The sequence below is a fragment of the Panthera tigris genome, chromosome D2, assembly GCF_018350195.1.
Source record: "Panthera tigris isolate Pti1 chromosome D2, P.tigris_Pti1_mat1.1, whole genome shotgun sequence".
NCBI lineage: Eukaryota > Metazoa > Chordata > Mammalia > Carnivora > Felidae > Panthera > Panthera tigris.
Genome location: NC_056670.1, coordinates 51,752,068 through 51,766,843, shown reverse-complemented (window position 1 = coordinate 51,766,843; position 14,776 = coordinate 51,752,068). Strand labels below are relative to the sequence as shown.

General features: G+C 37.6%; 1 protein-coding gene across 7 annotated transcripts in view; it reads left to right on the top strand.

Moving 5' to 3' along the window:
* CPEB3 (cytoplasmic polyadenylation element binding protein 3) overlaps positions 1-14,776 on the top strand; it is a 188,558-nt gene that overhangs the window by 60,402 nt on the left and 113,380 nt on the right. For 5 of the 7 annotated variants that reach the window (XM_042961001.1, XM_042960999.1, XM_042961000.1 and 2 more), the window contains one exon: positions 9,664-9,823. In XM_042961001.1, the coding sequence (XP_042816935.1) occupies positions 9,664-9,823 (160 nt within the window). The remainder of the gene's footprint in view (positions 1-9,663; positions 9,824-14,776) is intronic. The other 2 variants (XM_042961003.1, XM_042961004.1) reach the window with 1 other exon arrangement.

Below are 14,776 nucleotides of genomic sequence, written 5' to 3'. Positions count from 1 at the left end.
ATTTTCAGGTGGTATCATCGTTCTTATTAAAGCATTAGAAAAACTTAAAAAAAAAAAAGGCATTAAGATATAATTAACATACTATAAAGTTCATTGACCTTTTAAATTTTTATTTAAATAACATGGTTTTTAGTATATTTACAAAAATTGTAAGTCACTAATCACTCTCTAATTCTAAAATGTTTTCATTGCCCCCCAAAGGGAAACCCCATGACCAATAGCAGTCAATTCCCTCGACTACCCCAGCCCTAGTCAATTACCACTCCACTTTCTGTCTCTATGGCTAATGTGCCTATTGTGGATATTTCATATAATTGGAAATTATTCAACATGTGATCCTTTGTGACTGGCTTCTTTCCCTTATAGTGTTTTCAAGTCTTATCTATGTTACATCACATATCAATACTTTGTTTCTTTTTATTGCTGAATAATATTTCATTATGTGGATGTAGCAAAATTTGTTTATCAGTTTAGCAGTTGATGGGCATTTGGGTAGTTTCCAGTTTAGGGAAATTATGAATAAAGTTACTTTATAAAGTTGTTATATGGAATGCTACTTGGCAATGAGAAAGAATGAAATATGGCCTTTTGTAGCAATGTGGATGGAACTGGAGAGTGTTATGCTAAGTGAAATAAGTCATACAGAGAAAGACAGATACCATATGTTTTCACTCTTATGTGGATCCTGAGAAACTTAACAGAAGACCATGGGGGAGGAGAAGGGGGAAAAACAAGTTAGGGAGAGAGCCAAACCATAAGAGACTCTTAAAAACTGAGAATAAACTGAGGGTTGATGGGGGGTGGGAAGGAGGGGAAAGTGGGTTATGGGCATTGAGGAGAGCACCTGTTGGGATGAGCACTGGGTGTTGTATGAAAACCAGTTTGACAATAAATTTCATATTAAAAAAAATAAAGTTGTTATAAACATTTATATACAGTTTTTGTATGGACATGTGTTTTTATTTATCTTGGGTACATACTTAGGAGTAGGGTTGCTAGGTTGTATGATTTAGGGTAAGATTTAACTTTTTAAGTAACTACTAAATTGTTTTTCTCAAGTGGCTGTACCATTTTGCATTCCCACCAGTGATTTATGAGATTTCTGGTGTTCTGTGTCCTAGTCAACATTTGGAATTGTCAGGGGTTTTCTTGGCTTTTTAGCCATTCTAATAGGTGTGCAGTTCTTTGTTAGTTTTAAATGAAAAAAATCATGTAATTTGAAACCTTCAGAAGGATGATTTAAGTGCAAAACAAGCATTTACTGTATGCCTGTGATGTGCCCTCTGCTAGGTAATGGGAATGTAAGATATGTCTCTGCTCCCATAGAATTTACAATTTGTTGATAGGCATGTAAAGAAGTAATAACAATACAGAGTTAGTGCTAATTACCTGGAGTTAAAATATTGGGGCAGAGAAGGAGAGTCTCAACTATACCGTGGAAAGGTTTTGACATTTATGATTAGTAAAAAGAAAACAATATGAGGAGCTATATGCACTTAAAAAAAATTTTTTTTTTCATGTTTATTTATTCTGAGAGAGAGACAGAGCACGATCAGGGGAGGGGCAGAGAGAGAGGGAGACAGGAAGTCCCAAGCAGGGATCTGCACTACCAGCTCAGAGCCTGATGTGGGGCTTGCATTCACCAACTGTGAGATCATGACCTGAGCTGAAACCCAGAGTCTGAAGAGTCTGATTCTTAACTGACTGAGCCACCCAAGTGCCCCAAGGAGCTACATGTACCTTTGCCTAATGTTCTAAGATAGGTTTTGATTGCAAAAGTCAAACTCCCCCTACATTATCATGCCTTATAAACTAACGCCTAATAAACTGCTTGGGATGATATTCTGCTGACTCACAATCTAGTGATTTGGGGTAAGCTAGTCATATATACACAATAATCAAGGAAAGGGGCAACTTTAACTTTTGTAGTTCCTTGAAGCCTGCTCTTTTGACCATTGTATTTATTTCTCTCCCTTTCTGTATCCTCCCTAGGTCTGCCTTTCTGCCTTTTACCCAACATATTGCTAACCTGTACATCTGCTCCTATTTTTTTTTAAGTGCGTATATACATAGCTCTGAACTGTTTACCATAGTCAGAGGTCATAGCAGTAAGCATTTGTACTTTTTGTCCAGTTTACCTCTTCACCCTTTGTCCAGCTAGATCTGGCCTTCATATGTAAGTTATTTCAAGCGAATAAGGTGATCCCAAAGTCATGTTTTCCAGTGTCTGATAAACTGGGCTGCTTATCTGAATGTATGTGGCACACCAGTGAGAAGAGCTTTGAAGGAAGATTGGGGATGGCAGGGAGCTGGAAGAGGCTAGGTGAAAATTGCTGATTGTGCTTCAGGTTGTCGTGCTCCTCTGGTTGTTGGGTGAAACTATCCTCTTGCTTTTGTTAACTTGCCCCCCCCCTTTTTTTTTAAAAGAACCTTGGTTAGTTCTTGGTTAGTTTGCTGTTAACAACAAGAAAAAATATAACCTAATAGAAAAAGGTTAAACTGGAATTAGTCAACCTCAAGAAGAAAAAGATGAGGAAGTCATAATTTCTTTGTATACCCTAATTGTATCCCAGGCTATGTTGAAGGGTCTGGAGAATTCTTATGTGGAAGACTGGATTTAACAATAATCCTAAAGAATGTTAAAATTCATGGCAGGTGCTGATCAGTTATTTCTCTTCTGAGGATAAAGAAGGAGAAGGCTCAGCTTTGTAAGGACTTTAGGTTAGATACAAGGAGCATTGTTTACTTGCTATTGAGTGACAAGAAGAATCTATAGTCATGCTTTCCATAGGGCTATTATTTTGTCTGTGGGGACTGAAAGACTTGGTACTCACTGAGTATGGGATAAAAATCTGCATTTGAAAAGTTTTTGTTTTTCCCTTTCCCTCATATGAGTGACAGGTTTTCCTTTATTTGGGAAAGGTTTTAATCTTAGGGCAAATGTATGTCAAGCTGCTCAATAGTAAAAGTTCAATTTGATGTAGGAACCTCATGTTTTTGATAGGTTCTGACAAATAATGGCAGTAATTAGTTTAGAACTATAAATTTCTAGATTTCTATTTTGTGATACATAGAAGTTTTATATTACTGTTCATCTAATTGTTTGCTGCCCCTATCTAGTATTCATTATTAAATGTCCTGTCTATTCTTTATGATACTCTTAAGCAGATTCTATGCTTGAAATCACTGCATGTTGAACTTTTGGACGTATTGGTTCTTTGGTTTTTACTCAGGATTTATAAGTTCCATAGATTCTTATGTTTCATTGTTAGTATCTTTCCTAGAAACTGGAGGTCAGAAAACCATTTTGCCAAAGTAGACCAAGCATGGAAGGGATGCGCTTAAAGGACCAGAACAGAAAATTTGAGAAAACTGAGCATTTACTTTGTAGGAAGGATGTGTATATGGTTGGGTTGGTGAGAGACAAGAATATATATATCCCATATATATATAAAAGAGGCCTACCTCAGAAGCACAATCCTGGTCCAAGAAAGCAATTGTAGAACAGTAGGCATACTTCTATGTTTAGGGGAAGAAATAACATAAAACATTTTTCTATGGGTGTGTGTGTGTGTGTGTGTGTGTGTGTGTGTGTGTGTGTGTGAATATATTTTTAAACATCTCAAAGAATACATGCCAAATGTACATAGTCATCTGAAGAGTGCAAGAAGGCAGGATTGGAGACTAGCTTTTAATGTAATGGTCTTTTGTTTCTGTGTGTTCAGGAAGAATGTGTTTATGTGTTAGTTATGTGATTAAATACTCATTTAAAATAGGTAAAACATATTAATTACCATTAAACAGTGTTTATAGTGTAGATAGGGACCTGAGGTAGTTTCAAATAATATAAATTCATTAGAAAATAAGGGCAGTAGGATGGAAATTCAGAAATGGCTAATTTTGTGGGTTAATCCCTTATGTGTTGAATGTATTTAACTTTGAAATGTTTTATCCATACATATGTTGAAACCATATGATAACTGTAAAAGCCTTCCTTCAGGAATGCCTCCTCTTGTTTTTCTATATTATTGCACGACCCCATTTATTCTTTCCTAGCCCATTCAAACATCTAACCACCTTTTGCTTTTTGATCCTGTCTGTGTCCCTTTTTTTGCTAGCCAAGTCCCCATTGTTCATGGAACACAAAGCAACCGATCAGTGGAGAAACATTGGAACATTACTGGCCTGGACTTGAAAGTCATAGACCTGGGTTCACATCCTGATTTCTGTCCAGCTTTGTGACTTTGAGCAGTTATATAACCTTTGTGAACTTAGCTCTCTCCTCTGTGAGATGGAGATAATGCTGGCCCTATAGGGTTGTGCTGAAGATTAAGATCATGGCTCTAAAGCAGTTGGCCCAGTTCCTGGCACATAGTAGGCATAATGATTAATTTTATCATTTGGTTGCAGAGCTGCTTTTTTTCTCAGATGTTCTTGGGTCCTTGCAGCCTTCTACCTTGTATCTCTAGGAGAGGATATGTCTGGGGATAAGCCAGAAAGGGTAGAAAAGGGTCCTAGATTTTTCTCTCAAGAAAAAGGCAGGTGAGTGGGATAGGACTGATAGGGGTGGGCCTGTGGCTCTGCTGGAGCGTAGATCAAGCTACTTCTTGAATTTAACTGTCCTTTGAACAAGAGTTAATTGACTAAGGGCAGATGAGAATTATATTAGGTTGCCTATGTAGCAGGGTGGTAGTCAAAGAGGCCTCTCTCTGATTGTGTTAGGATTAGGTTGAGGGGGGTATTTGTGAAAAGGATTAAAGGTTGAGGGAGTAGGAGGAAGTCAGGGAGGCAGTAAAGTGAGAGTCCTTAAGAGTACAGTCTAGATTTGAGTGGATTGGAACCTTGGCTCTGTTGCTTACTGCTCTGTAATATTAGGCCAGTTACTTAATCTCACCAAGATTTAATTGCTTAACTTACAAAAGGGAGGTAAAAGTTACCTACCTCATAGAGTTATGAGAGATTGCATGTAGCATGCTTAGGATAGTGGCAGGCACATATTAAGTACTTGATAGATTTACTAATATTAAGTCAAGTTGAGGGAAGAATAAAAGCAGGGCTAGTGAACTGTACAATGGGAGTGTGCTACCTCCATGTCCAACTAACTGATAACATTTGCCATTGGTTATCTTCAAAGAAAAGGAGTCAATAATGGGATGCATCATTTATAAATGTAATGTTCTAATACTTCCCGGTGTGTTTGCTTATTAAAAACAAATGAAAAAAAGATATTTTCCTTATTTTCCCTCTATAGGGAAACAAAGCTTATTAAAAATATTTTAAAGGTTAGTTGTCACTTGTAACTCTTGTTGAATGATAAATTATGGTCTAGTTTTCTCTATGTATGATTTGTTTGAATTTTGCTGCAAATTTTATATCTTTTCTATCCTTTTTGTTCTGTTTCTTGTAGGCTTCCTGGTTAATCAGTTGTTTTTAGTAATGTTTACTTATAAAACAAAGAGGATGAATAGAATGCTGCAAATATAAATCAATGAGGCATAGATAAATAAATTTTAATGAGAAAATAAGTCTCAGCGCTGAAGTTTGTTTACTTCAGTGAACAAAGCCTGTGCAAATTCTGTCCTGCATTTCGCATATCATATTTTCATGTGTTGAGCACTAGAGAGCCTCTTGGTTTTTAAATATATGTCCCAGTACGCTAAGGTGGCATCCTAGAAGTCTCTTTGTGTTCTCCCTAATATTCCAGTAGCCACCACTATACAGATGCCTTGTTGTACATTGTCATTAGGTACTAAAAAAAAAAACAAAAAAAAACCAAAGGGAAAAATCATCATTATTTTATAGATGAAGATAACCAAGGCTTAGAAACTTGTTCAGAATGACATGGCAGCCCATGGCAGAGCCAGAATTAGGAAATCTGATGTCTGATTTCAGACCACCAATTGCTGTCCTAGCCCACAATCCATTGGAAGACTGCAAAGCTAACCCTTGGCAAAGTGGCCAGGCTTGTTTATTTCCTGCTGCTATCCTTCCAGTCCCTCCCTCACTTTACTGTCCCATTTTACCGATCAGATGCAGGTGAAAGGGTGTACCTTAAAGAATCATCCAGTCCAGTGGCTCTCAAATATAGCCAGTGAAAAGAGTCTCCTAGGACATTTATTTCTTTTCAAATTGTGGTTAAGTTGGTTTTAGCTGGAGCCCAGGAACCTACATGTTAACCCTTCTACATGTGATTTTTGACAATCTGACAAGTTTGAGAACCATTTCAGAGGCATAAGTCCCCACCAAAACACCCCCCTCCAATTTTCCTGACAGATAGTCATCTAATATCCGATATTGTCTTCTGATGGGAATTCACTACCATCTTGCCAAGAAGGTCATTTCGTTGGTAGTTAACTGCAATGCAGTGCTTCTTTACTGTCCTGTATGGATTAGATCAAGTTCTTCGGACAGATGTAGGTATTGGCTTTGAGGTCAGATCTAGGCTGGAATCTTCTCTGAAGCTCACCTTCCTCATGTGTAAAATGTGTATGTTGTTATCTATCTTGACGGGTTATATCAAGAGTTAAGTGAAAAAAATAAACTGTCCTGGCTGGAAAAATCCTTGAATGCCTTCAAACAGTCATTTTTTATAGTCCCTTCATGTTATCAGCCTTTAAAAAAAAATTTTTTTTTAATGTTTATTTTATTTTATTTTTAATGTTTATTTATTTTTGAGACAGAGAGAGACAGAGCATGAGCAGGGAAGGGACAGAGAAAGAGGGAGACACAGAATCCGAAGCAGGCTCCAGGCTCTGAGCTGTCAGCACAGAGCCCGATGCAGGGCTCGAACTCACAAACTGTGAGATCATGACCTGAGTTAATGCTTAACTGACTGAGCCACCCAGGCGCCCCTTTAATGTTTATTTTTGAGAGAGAGAGACAGAGACAGAGACAGAGCAAGAGTGGGGGAAGGGCAGAGAGAGAGACACACACAGAATCTGAAGCAGGTTCCAGGCTGTCAGCACAGAGCCCGATGTGGGGCTCGAACTCACGAACTGTGAGATCATGACCTGAGCCAAAGTCGACCATTTAACGGACTGAGCCACCCAGGTGCCCCGCTTATCAGCCTTTTTTGAAACAGCCCCATGTCTGCAGGACTCTAGTGAGAAGTTTCAGGACCCTGAAAATATGTTAGAAGGCTCCGGGACCTCCATTCCAGGATTGTCAGTGCCAGAAATAGGTTGTCATTTTGACTTCTCATCAGCACACTTCTTTTTTTCACCTGTGGCTTTTTCTCTGGACAAAGAATATGGTACCTCTTATGGAGACAGATAAGCCTGCATTTCTGGAAATTCAGCTTTATTCCCTAAGTAATTGGAGTTTCCACTGATAACTTGAACCCAGAGGAAAACAAATGATCTGCAGGAAGACCTTAAAGGTAAAAGACAAGACCTTCTTGAATTATATAAAGAGCAAAATGGAGAGCCAAAGAAAATATTCCACGTCTCTTTCTTATCCAACAGTAGACAGTTGATGAGTGTTAAAAAGAAAAAAATGAGGTGAAGGTAGCAAGTGGGGGGGGCAGTGGCAGTAAACTAAGAAAAGTTGAGTGCTTGCCTTTCAGCAGACACAGTGTGAGAAAAATAAATATGTAAATTCAACCTAATCCTCACAGGTAAGATCCCATTTTACCAATGAGAATACTGAAGACCGTTAAGGATAACTAAGACAAGCCTCGTACCTGATCAGATGGCAGGTCTAGATTCAGAACACCTAGGACTTTACAGGATGTGATTAAAAAAAAAAATTACAATACACACATTCATGTTCTTTAAGAAATAGATTTGACTTAGTGTCTGTTGTACTGTACACATTCTCCTGTCAAAACACCTGTAATTCTCTAATTTTAATGGGTTGTGTCTCTTTCTACTAGTTACTTGCACATAGGGACTAGGTTGCAGCATTCACCTCTGAGTCACCAGGGCCTAGTACAGGACTTGGCCCTTGACTTGTGCATTAAAGGACTGTAAAAATGGGGCACCTGGGTGGCTCAGTTGGTTGAGTGTCCGACTCTTGATTTCAGTTCAGGTCATGATCCCAGGGTCGTGGAATGGGGCCCTGTGTTGGGCTCTGCGCTGAGCATGGGATATATTCTCTCTCTCTCTCTCTCTCTCTCTCTCTCTCTCTCTCCCTCTCTCTCTCTCCCTCTCTCCCCCTCCCCCTCTCTCTCCCTCTCCCTCTCTCCCTCTCTCTCCTGCTTACGCATTCTCTCTCTAAAATAAAATGAGCAAGGTGGTTCCATTTGGGGGGAAAAAAAAGGTTTGTAAAAATGGAATTTCTGTCTCTGGCATTTGAAAACATCTGTACCCTCCACCCCTACTCCTCATCTCTGAGTTAAAAATATATATATAGTGTTATAAGAGATATTAGACATACTCTAAGTTCAGTCTTCACATTTGTATAAAGGAAGGAATTTCAGGCACAGACTGGAGAGGTAGATCATGACGTACCCCAAAGTCCCCAGTTGACAGTAGTTATTCTAGTACTCTTGCCTCCTAGTTCTCAGTTCAGGGCTTTTCTTAGCACCTGCATATATACATACCGCATTCATTTAATACCCCTCTGATTTTTCCTTTATGCTCAGTGCTGAGGAAATGCCACTTTCCTTTCTGCCTCCCTAGGTAGATAGATACACTGCTATGCTTTCCAGAAGCCAGAAGAAAAACAGCTTCTCAAGAGTTAGCACTTAAGCTAGAAAATGGTCATTGAAGTTGAGGTTTTTACCTGACAGTCATTTATTCTGTTCATTGGAGACGATAAATGATCATGTGCATGCTGGATCAGCTGTTCAGGACCCTGAAAATAATCTGTCATTGCAATAGTTTGATTTGGTGTGGTTGTTGAAGTATGTGTTTGTTTTGCTTTTCTTAAAAGCCAGTTAAATCTGTAATGTTAAGTTAGGCTATGAGTTGCACTTCCTTTTAGCTCAGACTACTAAAAAATGATTTGTACATGATGGTCTCCCATGGGCTTGATTGAAATGTGGGTGGAACAATGATTTTTTCTTCAGTTAGTGTTAGCTCTCTGTTTTCAAAATGTTTTTGACTCTAGTATCATGAAAACACTACCTAGAGTTAAAGTTTTTTCAAGTGAGTGCATTTTAAAAGGTAATTTTAGTAGTACTTTGGACACATTTTAAATTTTAGAGAGTGTATCCAATGTATAGAACTTATCAGTAGTAATTATTAAAGATACCCAATAAAATTACATCAAAACTACAGCCACCTTTTGAATTTTCAGAAAAGCGATTCTGTTTGTAGACTAAAAGTTTTTAATTATGGACTTACTCTAGTAAAAAAAAATTCTGTATTCATTTGAATAGAATGTCTATTTGACAGTGGAGGCTGAAGTGAAGGGCTGAGGGCAAAGCCAATTCACTGGGCTCTTTGGAATTTACTCTTTTAGTTCATTTGAGAGAAAGTCTGAAGTAGCAGGACATATACATTAAAGAATATGGGGAAGAATGAATGCAATTACAGAAACTTGTGTTAAACTTACACAGTGCTGAGGAATGCCAAATCATCATTCTTAATGAAAAGAATGTGTGTTATTAGATCTGGAACTTTTATTCATGTTATTAATCCATGGCAAGAAGCAAATGATGTAGTATTAATTTTATGTAGTAATTTTATTTATTGTCTTGTTCTGTGTTTTTATTTTTAGGACCGGAGTAGGCCCTATGACACTTTTAACTTGCACTCGTTGGAGAACTCCTTAATGGATATGATAAGGACTGATCATGAGCCTCTGAAAGGTAAACACTACCCTCCCAGTGGCCCACCAATGAGTTTCGCTGATATAATGTGGAGGAATCATTTTGCAGGTTAGGAATATTCATATGTCCATTCCTTGCTTGGTGTTTTAAACAAAAATCAGCTTTTTAATAATTGTGATTTTTTTTTTCCCGTTTGTTTTTGTTTGCTTCTGTAAAGCACTGTGGAATGTGTTTAAAGTTTTTTTGTTTTTTGTTTTGTTTGTTTTTTTAAGCTGGGTTCAGCTACCTACAATAATCAAGGTTGACTGCTTTAATCATAATGTCTGGCAGAAGCATGTGTTGGGTAGCATGAGACCAGAAGGCAAGTTTTCTGGACTTTGTGCATTTGGAATCCTTTAGCTGAACCTGGATAATTCATTTAAGTCAAAGTATACTGCGAGGAAATATGAGACTTAGTAAATCAGTCTCCAAAGACTACTTCAGAAAACTTCATAGGAAAGAGTTCCATTTTGTTAAAATATAATCACTTTCCTAGTGTAGCAAGGATCATGACACAGACTTAAGAGCCAGCCAGTGATTCTTTAAACAGTCTTAAGACTAAAACAGAAGGAAAATGTCTTAAAGTGTGTAAATGTTTTGGGTTAAATATAAGGCAGAAAGTCCCAAGGTCAGCCATATTAGGACTTCCTATTTTTAGAGCCCCTGTAAATTCAGGTTAGCAGTTGATGTCACATTCATAATTACAGATAGTTCTTTTTATGTGCTGTAGGGCTTTTTAGGGGCCCTGTGATATTTTAAAATACTGTAATGGAAATTTCCTGTGGAAATATCCACTACACTTGGATTTAGAGCCAAAATATCTGAAAACTGGGAAGAGTTGGCTACAAGGATGCCCATCTTTTAAGAACCCTTATGTTCTCCGGAGCTGTGAAGAATTTGATCTCCTCTGGTTCTCTCCAGGCTTTTTTATATAGGGTGTGACTGACTATGGCCACCTGATCATCATTTCCTCAAGCCACCTCAGAAATCCATTTCATCATTTTCTTGTCATACTCATGATTTTCTGCTGCTTTCCTCAATTTCCAGTGAAAAGAAGGTAGTTAACAGGCTATGAAGAAAATAAAGCATTTTGAGAAAAGCTGTATTTTAAAAGCTGTATTCTACTTCAGAAGTAGAAAAAAAAAAAACCCCTCTCATTTATTCATTGTTATATTTAGTCACTGTTACCACGTCTTTCCTCAGTTGAAAGATTAGGTATATGGTAATTTAAAGCCTGTTTCACTTAGAAGTGAGAATGGTGTTAAAAAAAACCCCTAATGATATTCACAGACTATTTTGTGTTTTTAGTGTCTTCTAAGGCTACATTTGTCTTCCTTCTCTACCATGAACAGCTATAAGCTTCTCCTAATTATTCTAAAATATTCAGCCCTTGTTCTTTATGCATACCTGTTTTATCTTGGTCTGAATTCTTCCAGCAATAAAAGATTATGAAAGGATCTTACAATATAGTCTGTAAAATAATTTTCCAGAATTTTGTGAACGTTGTTTACATAGGAGCTATCCTGCGCTGTTGAGAGCAGCACTGGCAAAGTGTAAGGAAGGTCCTTCGCTACAGGATAATGTATATTTATTCCAGTTTTGGTGGCCCCTTAAAAAAACATTTTTTTTTTGACGTTTGTTTATTTTGGAGAGAGACAGAGCATGAATGGGGGAGAAGCAGAGAGAGAGGGAGACACAGAATCCAAAGCAGGCTCCAGGCTCTGAGCTGTCAGCACAGAACCTGATGTGGGGCTCGAACTCACAAGCTGTGAGATCATGACCTGAGCTGAAGTCGGACGCCCAACCGACTGAGCCACCCAGGCGCTCCTTTTTTAATGCATATCCAGTTCCCTCTACATATATTTCTCTGCCACACTTGGAAATATGAGGTTTCATCTGTGAAAGTCTTCTGTATTGTATTTATAATATGTCCTAATAAGTTGGAAGGCTCATAATATGTACTTTTTTATAGCTTCAATATGCTTGCAACTTTTCTGTTCATTATACCACCCACCTTGATTTCCTGTGAATGGACTGCTTCCCATGGTCAATTACTTCACCATGTCATTGTCCTCTGGTTAGCGTGTTGAGGCTTCCTGCTTCCCTTTTTCCAGCCGGGAGACTTTTAGACCTAACTTATGGCACCGTGTATTGGATTCTTATTACTTCTAATAACATAATTATGATGCTGGCATTTTAAAGGAAATATTTTAAATAATTTTTGACTTTAAAAATGGAGAAAATTATAATAAAAATGTAACTGAAAAAAGTAAACATTGTGATAGTGTATCCTTATTTTTCTGCATCCATATTTTTGGATATTTTCTGTATCCATATTTTTATCTGGTCTTTATAATTTATTAACAGGCCTTCACTTTGAACACTTAGGTTGTTTCCAGCTTTTTCTCCGTAATAGGTAATGCTGCCATGAATGAGTTCTTGCACCTAGTTTTTCTTTAAGGTAAATTCATAGAGAAGATCTCTGGGTCAAAAGATGTAAACATGTAGGTGAATGGAACTTTAAGAGAAAGGTAGTAGGCTAGGGGACTTACCATATGGCTTCTCTATGAGTCTGTCCAGAAACGCTTCCCTCTATTCCATCCTGTTTTTCCTCCTACCTTTAATATATTCTTCTCCCACTTGAACGTGGGAACACTTTTTTGAGGGTCTCAAAACTCAAGTTACAGAATCATATTTAGGTTTTTTTGTATGCTTGTTTTGGTTTATTTCCTGGAGCTCAGTTTTCTTCCAGGGGAAAAAAATACTTCCTTACTCATTATAGGAAATTCAGATAGTACATAAAAAGACAAAAAGGAAAGTGAAAAAATAATCTGAGACTTACTACCTAGAGATAGTAAAGATTATTATTTTTATTAACATTCTTCGAGGCATTTTATATTCTCTTTGTAGGAGATTAAATTTCAACTCGGCCTTTCTGACTTTGTAGTCATTCAAACCTGGATTTGAATCCTGGCTCTGCCTCTAGTTGGCTATCGATTTAGATAAATTAGTCTCTTCAAAGCCTTAGTTTCCTCATCATTGAAATAAAGTACCTACTTCATGGAGTGGCTATGAAGGTCAGATAAAGTTCTTGACACTAGAAACTATGATTTTTTTTTTGCTGGCAGTGGTAGTGGTGTGCCTACTGCCTAGCCTAGATAATGAATTAAACCTTATATTCCTACAATATTTACTTCCTTCTAGCTAGACTGCCGCTCTATGTTAAAAGCTTTTAAATGCAAGTTGTCGAAATTTTGTATTTGCCATACACAGATAATTTGCCATAGTAATTATTGAAGGATAAACATTTTGTCATTATCAAAAACCACCTAAAGGAGAAAGAAAAATAATTCTCTTAAGTTGTGTTGGCTTTCCAAAATTGTGTATCTAAATAATGTGAAGAAAATATAATAAAACAGGATATCACATTCATGAAAAATAAAGTACTTCATGATGTATTTAAAGTGAACCTGATGAGGAGCACCTGGGTGGCAACAGTCGGTTAAGCATCCAACTTTGGCTCAGGTCATGATTTCATGGTTCATGAGTTCCAGCCCTGCGTTGGGCTCTGTGCTGACAGCTCAGAGCCTGGAGCCTGTTTTGGATTCTGTGTCTCCCTCTCTGTCTGCCCTTCCCCACTTGCGCACTTTCTCTCTCTCTCTCTCAAAAATAAATAAACATTAAAAAAAAATAAAGTGAACCTGATGAACTATATTCACAGTGATATTTCATCTTAGAAATGTATGCAATAAGAAATCCCCTTATTCAACTGTTCTGTTGATTTCGGTGGGGAAAAAGGGTTAGTGGGAGAAATGATAGCATGGGAAGTTCAGGAAGTAGTAAGACTTGTGTTTTAGTAAAGAGCTTTAACAGCTTTTCAGTCACATTTATACTTCTAGGTCAGCCTTGAAGATGTTTGTAGGAAAATTTAAAAGGTCCCTACTTCTTCCCCCATGATAAGAATGTCAAGTAATGTAGAGGGAAAGTCAAATTGAGCTTTCTTCACAGCACCTGAGAAATATGTTTAGTAGTGTTGATCAGATCATAGCACTCTTGTTAAAATAAAAATTAGACAATTTTTTTTTTTGGCTTCTTAAAGATCTCAAACAGTCCTGGGTTGTAACAGAGTAACACTGTAATACTTACCTATTGTCTCTTCCCATATTATATATGACTTTTCCTATTGTTCATTTTTTAAAAGTTTATTTTTATTTACTTGAGAGAGAGAGTACAAGTGGGGAAGATGCAGAGAGAGAGGGAAAGAGAATCCCAAGTAGACTCCATGCTGCTGGCTCAGAGCCCAAAGCAGGGCTCAAACTCATGAAACTGTGAGATTGTGACCTGAGCTGACACCAGGAGTTGGACACTTAAGGAGGGGTGCCTGGGTGACTCAGTTGGACCTGAGCTGAAACCAGGGGTTGGGGGTAGTGCCTGATGAAACATTTCTAGTGCCTGATGAAACATTTCTATATATTTGAATTTTCTCTTTCCTCACTATTCATGGAACTGAAATTTGAAAAATGAAAAGAGCAGGTGTCAGTTGAGAAACTGATATTGAAGCGTTTGCTTTTCAAATGTATACTGAATCTGGGGGAAAAATAGCTATCTCCTGATAACAGTGCTTTAAAACATTTAAATTGACAGAAGCTTGGAAGAAAGAAATGCCACCCTTTTTGGTACTATGGAAGCATTTTTCTTTATTCATCACAATTTAAATTTGGTGTTGTACAGCCTTTCACAAAGTTGGCCCCTTTTGTGGAATGTTGAGGTTCCCTTGTTTCAGAAAAAGTGCACCTTCATTACATTTAGTTTGTTCCAGAAATATGCTGTCTCTTTACTTACTTGCATTGGTGCTCCAGTTCTATTTTTGTGCTACCTCTGGCCCATATCAGTTTGTCTTGTATAAAAGTTAGCAGCGTCCAGAAATTGTTTGGGACATAGATTCTGAGTTAGCAAGAAGTGATTGTTCTGGTTCTATTCAAGAGGAGGACAGTAAATACAAGCTGAGTGATTTTTTTTTTT